Source organism: Nematostella vectensis, chromosome 7, assembly GCF_932526225.1.
Source record: "Nematostella vectensis chromosome 7, jaNemVect1.1, whole genome shotgun sequence".
NCBI classification, from domain to species: domain Eukaryota; kingdom Metazoa; phylum Cnidaria; class Anthozoa; order Actiniaria; family Edwardsiidae; genus Nematostella; species Nematostella vectensis.
The window spans coordinates 5,180,007-5,191,068 of record NC_064040.1 but is presented as its reverse complement, the minus strand read 5'-3'; the positions used below and the strand labels follow the sequence as shown (position 1 = coordinate 5,191,068).

Below are 11,062 nucleotides of genomic sequence, written 5' to 3'. Positions count from 1 at the left end.
CTTGTTTGCAGTATTTGTTTCAATATTATGTTTTTGCTATTCTCTTCAAAAACCCTTAAATGTTTGTAAATGTAATTTGGATTTTAACACAAATTTCGACATTTATTAATTTTAGTGTCACGCACTAAAAGCGGCTGCTAAGCAGACTATCAATTCTTTTGAACAGACTTTTGAGGGACTTCGAAGGCCGACGGGTTACCTGTGTGTCTTCTCGGTAACAAAATATTTTTCTAGCGTTCTCGATGACAATAAGGTCATGTGACGATCTAACATTTTTTACGCAAGCTTTTGGATAGATCAGTGTGTTGAACCACTTCTCCGTCCCAAAATGGCTAATTGGATAACCATCCTTGCTTTCTTGAGTTTGTTGCTTATTTGTGTCGCCACAGAGGATGAAGAATTCAGTCAAAAATCTTCAACGCCATCGGAAGAGGGGAAACATTGGGCATTGCTCGTAGCTGGGTCCAGTTCTTGGATGAACTATAGGCATCAGGTAAGAAAATATATCCTTGAAAAGATAAGCTCAATAATCGTACTATGCATACAAAAAGATTAAACGCTGATTACTATGACGTTAGTATTGTTGGCTAATTTGTATAAATGCAAAAATAAGCTTTATTAAGTTTTCCCGCGGGATCTTGCTTGCGACAGGCACGGTCGTCGCGCTCTTTAGACCGGTGCACCGAACAGCAGCGTTAACTTTAGGGGATGTCCACACTAACACGGATTCGTTAAGATCGGTTCATGTAGAAGCTATCAGAAGATTTCTCGACATTGGATTGATGCACCACAGCAAATGCAAAACGATGGAAAACACATAGAACAACGGGAATACAACAGAACAATGACGTATTAATCCAACCAAACCTGTTAGGGACCGATCGTTATTTACGTCCACGGGAAGGGAGGGGGGGGGGGGGGGGGGGGGTGGTTTTCTGCATAAATCCAAGATTGAAATTTTTACCCTCCGAAAATATAATAATAAAATTTAGCCCCCCCCCCCCCCCCCCCCCCCCCCCCCCCCAGGAATCATGACGTCTTAAAAAAACTACCCCCCGTATTTTTGCGCAAAATCACACCGCTAAAGGAAAAATTAACACTTTTTACTCGCGCAACAAATTGTCTGATCGATCACGGCAATGAACACCTGATCAGAGAACTTTTGAAATGTAGGATAAAAAAGTCATGCCTGTGATTCCCTTGGGAAGGTGATGATATTATTTGCATTAGTAGGACTTGGCGATAGTTTGAACTTGCTCATAGATCCCATGGTCGGTATCTCATGGGGAACAAGATAAAAAATTACCCCCCTCCTCTGGGTATAGAAATGAAAAAAATCCCCCCCCCCCCCCATAAAAAACTGCATTTCCCCCCCCCCCCCTGTGGACGAAATAACTATCGGTCCCTTAGGCCTTACGAACAGGCTCTACATTCTCTTCTTAGAATGTTTAGCCCTTCTGTCCACACTAACACGGGGGTCGGATCCAGCGAATACAGATACCTTTGAAAACTGTGTTAAAAGTGAATCAAAATGAATCCATATACTTTGGTCCGAAGTGTGGACGGTCAAATCTGTATCAAAATGATAATGATGGCATCATATCGCAGGCAGGTCTGCTGCTTTGAATATACGCATACCATAAAAATTATGTCTCGCCATACCTTTTAGCATTTTCTGACATTTGAATTTGTGTTATTGTGGACAGCTGGATCCATGCGAAAATGCTGCAAAAACAATTGTGTGGTTGGAATCAAGTGATGTGCTTTTGACGAAACGAATCCATATACATTTGAATCTGTGTTAGTGTGGACAACCCTTAAATATGTGAAGACAGCACCTACTTAAAACACATGAGAACAGTGCCAACTTAAAACAGCACTAACTTGGAACATGTAAAACAGCACCATCATTACTACCCCTCACATTGCTGAAATGGAGATGTGGACCAGCAATGCTGGCTGTTTTTTTGCACATGGTGGCTTAGGGTCAAGAGGGCTGGAAAATCACCAAATTAGGGAGAAAGAAGGTGATTGTTTTGAAGGTTCTTTAGAGGTGGACTTTGAGAGGTGACAAATGGTCCTTTGAAAAATTGATTTTCTCATCATAAACTCAGGTTTGAGAGATTTGAATTTTCATACTCAGAAAAGCAAGATCTCTTTTTCTCAGATTTTCAAACAGGCCTTACCATCTCAGAATTTCTTGGATTGAAAATTCTCCACCTCTTTTTTGGTATAGTTTTTATAAATTGAACCACCCTTTGAAAAAGGGATGTATTTCCTTTGTCATTTTTAGGCAGATATTTGCCACGCCTACCAAGTACTGCACTCCCATGGGATTCCAGATGAGAATATTGTTGTCATGATGTATGATGACATTGCTCACAATGCCGAGTATGTCTATTTTTTTTGAAAATCAAACATGCATACAAGTTTTTTCTCAAAAGTCAATTCACAAGTATGATTTTCTTAGCTTACTTCAATATTGAGCCTGTCACCCCAACTTTGCTCATTTCTGGCTATCTGGGTGTACACCCCTGACAATGGTGTAAAGCATCTAGGCCTCTACTAGACTGTAGTTACTGTCTTCAGCTTCCTTACATTTTTGACAAATTCTCACAAGATTTTTACAAGCCTAATTGTAAATGTGATAATTTGTTCCTATTTCAGGAATCCAACACCTGGGATCATAATCAACCGAGTAAGTGACCTTTTTTAAAGGCAGATTTATTTTGTGTCTGGCACACAGTGCTGTTATTAAGAGGATCCTTCAATAAAAAATTACTTTTTCGGCAGCCAAGGGGGCACGCCCCACCCCCCACCCCCTGTGTTCGCAGACATTATTGTGATTGTGCAGCAGACGTTCACACTGAGATAACACAGGAAGCCTTTAAAAATAGTTTATAGCATGCCAATGATGAGATATATGTTAATAATGGTTGTAGTCATATTCTGTTTGTATTTGACAAGTATAAAAATAAAATGGTGAGATATAATACATGTTGATTATTGTATTTTGGTGAGATACACAGAGTTATGAATATGAATCTTTTCGTTTCAGCCTAATGGTTCAGATGTCTATCATGGAGTTGTGAAGGACTACACCAGAGATGTAAGTTACAAAAAGTGGTTTAATTTCTTTTTCATAGTTTGTTTCAGCCATCAGATTATTCAATCAAAGGGGATGCAATCAGCTTCATCACTCTACAGGCAGCAGATGAGGAGGACTGGATCTTTAGGCCCGCTCTCCCGCCTTGGCTTGCCCTCATGCACCTATGAATCAACCTAAACAAAAACACGTTTTGTTTTCTTCTTGAAGGATGTTACACCTGAAAAGTTTCTTGAAGTACTCAAGGGCAACAAAGAGTACATGAAACACTTTGGCTCTGGAAAGGTCATTGACAGGTAGAGTTTTAATTTAAAAAAATTGTATTCTTCCTTCCTCCATCTTTTCTTACTTGCTTTTATCCTTCTAGAATCCCATCCTTTCTTTTAACCCTTCCATCCTTTGTTTCATCCATAGTCATCCTTGCTGAGCTGTACTCGACATTTAGTTATATATATTTATACATATCTCTTTTTCAGTGGTCCCAATGATCATGTGTTTGTGTTTTTCTCTGACCATGGTGCACCAGGACTAATAGCCTTCCCTGGTCTTGATAATGTGGTAAGGCTGTTGATTACATTATGATAGATGACTGGGTATTCTGTTAATGCCCTAGATATTTTTATTTACTTTCTTCAGACGCTTTTCTTTCATACACATGTCTTTTGTAAATTCCTGGTCTTCTAAGGGGTGGCTGCCCCCCCCCCCCCCCCTGTACCTGTGCTAGCTAAAGCCCTGTACATAAGCCTTGGCAGTTATGCCTTCATTGAAATTTGTACATATATAAAGTAACATAGATTTGTACACATAACTTATACATAGTTCACTTGATCCACATTATGTAGCTGACTGCTCAACAGTTAAACAAAGCTATCAAGTACATGCACAAAAACAACAAATACAAGAAGGTAGGTTTATCTTTTATTTAAATACTCTATGATGTTAGAAGATTGGAAGAGTCCGAAAGTATATTTTATTATATTTCCTTAATTATGGTATTTAGGTTTTTTTTTTTTGCAGAGCCAAGGTTAATTTATTTCTTGTTTCAGATGGTTGTCTACATTGAAGCCTGTGAGTCAGGGTCCATGTTTAGGAAGCTTCTTCCTGACGACATCAAAGGTAAGATGACAACCTACATTAGTGTAAACCCTTACTATGTAGTACACATCAAACTAAAATATAATAGATAGATTATTTAAACAGGCCACACTCGCCACTAAAGCCTTGACATGTTTATTTGGGTCTGTGATAACCCTCTGCAGGTCTCGAAAATCTGTATTGGGTAAATACCTACTAAAGCATATTGCCTTTTTCAAAATCCCTTTCAATGGCACTGAGGAAGGGGGGGGGGGGGGGGGGCGATTGATAATTTCCAGTGTACATAAGTAGATCCAGGGTTTTTCAAATGATGGCTAAACTATAAAAACCTATTAAAAAATCTACCCTTAGAGCTATGATTTTATTGAACCCACGAAGCAACCCCTGTATATACAACAGCATTTCGTCTAAATAGAGCTCTGCGTGTGATTTTTTATCACCAGTGTATGCAACAACGGCTTCCAGCTACAACGAGTCCTCGTATGCATGTTATTTCGACCAGAAGCGTAGGACCTACCTTGGAGATGTGTACAGCGTCAAATGGATGGAAAACTCTGACAAGGTGAAGATCCTCTTCTTCTATGCTCCATTTTAGAAGCCCTGTGTATTCAAAGTGTGAAAGTGAGGTTTTAGTACGTCGGAGTCCGTTTCAGCGTCTCTGATTGTTTTTTTACTTTGCTTTTTTTTCGAAAAAATAAAAGCTAAGCAGCTTGTTAAAAGGAATTGAAATTCAGAAACTTCAAACGAAAAGCAATATTTGTGGTCTGACAAAGCCTCGCTTTTCCACTCTGTTTGAAAAAACCCGGCCAACTCTTTGTGGAGAAGGGAAGATGGGTAGGTAGGAATTAGGTCATCCTATCCTCACAGTGATACAGGAAGCTACGTTGGTTGATCTGAACCTTTCTATGACCCGGGAATTACGCTATTTGGGTCATATACTCACACTCACTAGGAGTTTTTTTTGTTCTGATTGAAGGCGAACCTGGATGTTGAGTCCTTGCTGCAGCAATTCAAGATTATCAAGAGGGAGACCAACACAAGCCACGTTCAGAAATTCGGTGACATGGTGAGATTGGCATTTTTTGTTATTTATGCAAAGTATGTCTACATTAAAGCCCCGATTTTTAGTCGACAACTATATTTGTTGGCATCTACACTAGCAAATTTTCTTGTGTGACAATTTTTAATTGCCGAGAAAAAGCAAACCTGCTAGCTTTTGAGAAACTATAGTTGCCACATAAACATTGCCGACTAAAAATTATTACAGCATTTTGTTTGGCTTTGTTTGCCTAATATTTCTGAGCTAATATTTGGAAGTCTTTTCACTTTCTTTAATGATCAATAATTATTTTTTTAACGATATCAGAGTTTCGATAAAGATCCTCTAGACGAATACCAAGGAGAAGGTCAAGCGACCAAGCTGCACAGGGAGCCCGTGGGCTCACTCCCAGAAGCGCCGGTAAGACATATTCATGGAAGAATGATAAACATCCAGGTTTTACTTTCGCATTAAAGTAATGCCACCCTCTTCAGTAAATAAGAGCATTGGTGTTGATAGGGCTAGAATCGTAGCAAAAATAGTGCGTGTAAGGTCACGCTATCTGGTATATCTCTGTGTTATTCGTGTGTGAAAACCAGCTTTTGACAGATTGGAGTTGTATTCAGTCGTTTTGTCACTTGTTGAAAGCCTCGCTTTTCCGCCTCACGGGCTCACCACTATCTGACAAGCGGCCCATTGAGCCCAAGTTTTTTACGTCTGTGTAATGTTTAGTTTACGAGTCAGACAAACGACCGCATGGTAAACGCCGCCATGTTGAATTTATTACACACACAGAACCCGGATGTGAATCGCGGGAAATAAGTATAGCGTGACGTATCATTACAGTCTGCTACACGGGCCTTTAGGTGTGGAAATAAAAGGAAAATGCGGTTACATGGGTAAACCTGGCATTTCTCTTCTTCAACTTTTCACGTGCTCCTTGAATTCCGCTCGTTTCAACTCTTATGAACATCGTTTTACTTTTTTTCAGTACGATGCAGTGCCATCCCCTGATGTACCTATCGAAATCCTGAAGCACCGACTTGCCGCTGCCACCACAGAGGTTGAACGGCAACAGCTCACCCACGAGATCAGCGCGCTTTTACAGGTATAATTTACACCGCGCATGTTTTTCCCCTTTAAACAAAAAGTCCCCGGATTATCTGCGCGATCTTCACAGCGACTTTGCAACGTTTCAAACCATTTGCCTTTTTCTTGCCTGTCTTGAAGGGAAATGGTTAAATGATTTTTAAAAATGCTAATGCTAAATTTTTTTATATATATTTTTATTACAGTCTATGGTTGGTTCATGTTTAAATAGTTTTGAAATATCAAATTTCTTTTTTTTTCTATTCGCAGATGAGAGAGAAAATCAAAGCGACCGTGAAACAAATAGCGAGTCATGTGATCGCAAGTGATAGTCAAATGAACCGTGTCTTGATGCGGTCAGCGGAACCTGTCAACTACAACTGCTACGAGGCGGCGATTCACACGTTTGGTCAGAACTGCTTCCATTTCAATGAAGTGAGTAGTTTCTGGATCTCCCAGTAAGGGCGTAGTTACATTCTCTTAGTTATAGGAGTTGGTTTGTCTATTTAATTCCTTGTTGGGTATTACTCGTTTGCCCAATCACATTCAAGGTAATGAAAGTCTGAGGTTGCGGTTTTGCAGTTAGTTGAGGAACCATAAAATAAGGGAGATAGTGCCAGTTCATGGTGTCATACATAAAGCACAAACCTACTCTTCTGAGCCACGGCAGCCGCCCCTCGGCTTGGTCACCTTGCCCTAACAACATGCTATTGACCCTGTTTGCAGCATGAGTATGCCCTGCGGCATCTTTATGTGTTATCCAACCTTTGCGAAGAAGGGATTCCTACAGAGAGGTAAAGAAACAGTCACAGGGCCGGGTAAAGGGCAGGGGTGTTGGACTGGTTAAAAGTCATGACACTCTACTCTATATAAGATAACAACTAAAGTATCCAACTTATGTCCGGCTTCTCTGACCCACATTTATAAAATTCTGGTGTTTGTTTGTTTTGATGTGTGTGTGTGTAGGGGGGGGGGGGGGGTCGATGGAGTACAAAGAGGAGGTACAGAGGCAAAGGGGTGTTTGAGCGATGATGGTTGTTACGGCGTTCATCTAAAAGCTAGAAGAAGAAACTCAGGATTGTCAGTAACTCAACAGCTTTAAGCCTAAAATCTTTAACTTTCTGTACGATTTCACACAATACGATTTCTCTAGAACTATTTAGTGCGTAAGCAAACTTCTTTAGGAACGAAATATATCATTCTGGAATGCTAAACTAACAAATAGAGGTTCTTAAAGAATATTCTAGGGTAAAAACGCTGGCCTTTGGTACCATGATCAGTCACAGTGCTGATACAAACTACACACTCATAAACTGTCTGGAGCATTCGTATCTAAACTGACGAGTCGCTCGTATATTATTTCCATTCACATTCTTCCTTTGTGTTTTCAGTATTGTTTCAGCCATTAATGGAGTGTGTGGCTCTCAATAAAATGCTACCAAGAACTACAGAGTGCGTGGCTTAAAAGGCAAATTAATTAGATTAGGGCAACAGATGAAGTTCTTGTAAAGAAATGTTTCAGTTTTAGCTCATTCATTTTTTATACTTAGAGAGTGTTCATTAAATACCCTGAGGGAGGGAAGTTTTTGACTCAGGACATCCTGAAATTTCTGAGCCTCTTCTTCATGTAAACCCCCCCCCCTCTCCTTAAACAACCGCCAGGACTCTAGTAAAACTGATTTTGTACCTCCCCTCCCCCCTTCCCTTCCCCATGGTCTATAAAACTTTTTGTTATCGTTTGTCGGACATCAAACGAAATCGGTGTGTGGGGTATTTTGGTATTTCTGTATTGTATTTGTAGCGCTAGTATTGTGTATCTTTGTAACTCATGTTTTTGTAACTAAGATACAATTAAAATAAAGTACAATTATAAGTTAATGCTCTCCCTTCTTGTACAAGGTCAAGTTTAACGTTATTTTTGAAAGCCAAGCCCACACATATAACAAATCATCTGTTTTACTCCACGCTCTTTCTATGTGAGCTTGCTGATTCCAGTAAAGTTTCACGTGGTATACCTTGTCTTTGCGCATGCGTCGTGAACTGAAAAGCAAAAATAATAGGTGGTATGGTGAACCGTGCTTTATCTTTGCCTTCCTTTGCCTAGAGCATTTTCCTACGCTCACCTTTCAGATTGATCACGGAGGCCATTGATGATGTTGATGGGCTGGTACTCATATATTTACGCTTTACCTTCCTAAATTGGACAGTTGGAGAGGAAATTCACCATATATGTAGTATAGTGGGAACCGAATTACATCAATTTTTGTATATACCTCACACTAAATTTTACAGTGAAGACGAGGAAATAAGAAAAAGAGGACGCTGAAGACAAAGTCAAATAGTCAATTTCTAAAAACAAGGTTAACATGCTTGAAGATCCAGCGTACTTTGCGGGCGCTCCCAAAGACCCCTCCGCGGAATTGGGCTTGCTGTGGGCAGTAAGGAAGCCAGTGTAAAACATTAACTGGGAATAATAATGATGATGAAAATGAGCCCAAATTAACTCGTGGAAAAAAAAACTAAACAACTGAGATAAACTAATAGCTGAATAAAAATGTGAAAAACATAAATGATGTATAAATGCAAGGTGATAATATAATAGTCTGATGTATGATATGTTAACGGTATTGATGAGCAACAGAGACAAGATTAGACAGAATTAGAGAGTGCATCGCGGTCCGTTGCGTATTAGTCTACTCACATAACTCGACTAATGATACGTACTTTTTGAAGGCGACCATCGCGATAACCACCACCAGTGACAGCAGGACGGCGGCAATACACAAACGAATAGTCATATTTTTCTTTCGACCGGACAGATCTGGAAATACACGAAGCAAAATAATGTGTTCTCTTTAAAAGATGCAGTCTCTGGCTTTATTTCTGCAGCTCGTTGTATGGATGCCAGTGGTAATCGGTTCACACAGCACCATCAGAAGGGGGGCGTAAGGGTTTGCGGTGATGCGGTTTTGCCTTAAATCTGGTTTTTCGCATTTTATTCCGCGGTATTGCTGCGTGGTTTACGACGGTTATTGGCTTGTTTTGCGGTTTTTGGCGTTTTTCTGCGCGGTTTTCAAGCCCCCCTTACGCCCCCTCCCTCAGTGTGCGCACCCTTTTATTATTATTTCGGTGTATACAATTAAACCAATCATACAACGATAATAGGAAATAAGTATCTTTAGAGAATCTCTCTCTCGTGCTGTTTCCTTTATTTTTACCTATTGCTCGTTTTTCTCTTGCTGCCGAGTGCTACATCATCCGTTTGCTCTTGCTACTCGGGCATTTTTTATCGGTACAATACAGTAATCTTTATCTATAGAGTGTTGTGCTATAACCTGTTAGTGATTTTAAAGTAATTTGAAGATTTCAAAGCAATTCGATTCGGATCAATTGCTATCGAATTAAAGCCAATTGCCCAGAGTGGTATTCTGTTAATTATTTCCTGGAAATTGGTGCGATCTCAATGTAGTTAACATGGATGAGAGACCTTACTAAGACCCTTCATCTGTATGAGTTTGGTTTGATTCGGATCAATTGCTATCGAATTAAAGCCAATTGTCCAGAGTGGTATTCTGTTAATTATTTCCTGGAAAATGGTGCGATCTCAATGTAATTAACATAAATGAGAGACCTTACTAAGACCCTTCATATGTATTAGTTTGGTTTGATTAGGATCAATTGCTATCGAATTAAAGCCAATTGTCACGAGTGGTATTCTGTTAATTTCTTCCTGTAAATTGGTGCGATCTCAATGTAATTAACGTGGATGAAAGATCTTACCAAGACCGGAATTAGGGCAAATCAGTGACATACTTTTCGGGCACGGCGCCATAAACTTGAAAAAATATGTATATATATTATAAGTATTTTTTTAGGTTAACGTCTAATATTGTTACTGGCAAAATATCAAAAGTGTTCATTGCTATAAAGTTATGGTGCTAAATGCATAAACTGTCCGTAATTGGGGCAATAAACTGTAGTATGTATTGACAGCCTCATTAGAAATAAATTTTCTAGCACCCCCCACCATATCTTAGTATGAATGAATAAGCGCCGCATTCCCTGACAGGCGCCCTAAATGTATGTAAATAACACCGCGATACTAAACAGAATACCAAAGAAACCCGTGGAGTTTTAACCCGAGTTTTAGTTTTTTTTTTTTTTTTTTTTTTACAAAAAAAAAAAACATTACTATTTTTAAGTATTTTTTATTTCCCCTCGAGGTCTCAAACCTCGTTACCAAGTGACTTAGGTAACCTGAATGAAATAGTATGAAATGAACATTTACTTTCATGTTTCTCAGAATATAGAATTGAACACGAAGTTGCGTATAAGGATTTGATCTAAGGATTTAATTACAAAAATACTTTTCATGTTTATGGTATGACATTTCTTTCCTGCTTCGAAAAATCTAAGCTGCTGATAAATGCCGACAACAAACTTATAATTGTTAAACAATGAAGCAAATTAATAATTACGCTATTTTTTATAGTGCTAAAGTATTGAGTTAAATTGTACGTTTGTATCTAATAAGCGATTGAGAAAAAGCCTATGTGTAATGGAAGAAAATTATTGTCACGAACGGTCTTCAAATAGTAGCTGTCACACGAGAGGTTTTGTCACGAGTGGTTGTCACGAGTGGTTGTCACAAGTGGTTGTCACCAGTGGTAAAAAACGTTTTGAGTCTAGTAGCCGGTTCCGCTGGTTCCGCCGAGTCGCAGAGTAATAGCGAG

The 11,062-nt window shown here is 39.3% G+C and overlaps 1 protein-coding gene and 1 long non-coding RNA gene across 2 annotated transcripts; one reads left to right on the top strand and one right to left on the bottom strand.

Annotated features, from left to right (window-relative positions):
• The first annotated feature begins 219 nt into the window (after positions 1 to 219).
• LOC5504044 (legumain) lies at positions 220 to 8,207 on the top strand. The gene is made up of 15 exons (XM_001624919.3): positions 220 to 493; positions 2,294 to 2,391; positions 2,668 to 2,698; positions 3,059 to 3,109; positions 3,317 to 3,402; positions 3,583 to 3,664; positions 3,949 to 4,011; positions 4,153 to 4,222; positions 4,645 to 4,763; positions 5,178 to 5,267; positions 5,568 to 5,660; positions 6,232 to 6,348; positions 6,600 to 6,764; positions 7,056 to 7,123; positions 7,721 to 8,207. Exons 1-15 carry the CDS (start codon positions 329 to 331, stop codon positions 7,758 to 7,760), a joined length of 1,338 nt encoding a protein of 445 aa, XP_001624969.3. The 5' UTR covers positions 220 to 328; the 3' UTR covers positions 7,761 to 8,207.
• LOC116611772 lies at positions 4,121 to 5,261 on the bottom strand. The gene is made up of 2 exons (XR_004293655.2): positions 5,145 to 5,261; positions 4,121 to 4,801 (listed from the first exon to the last, which is right to left on the bottom strand). It is a non-coding gene; the product is annotated as an uncharacterized LOC116611772 (long non-coding RNA).
• Positions 8,208 to 11,062: the final 2,855 nt, after the last annotated feature.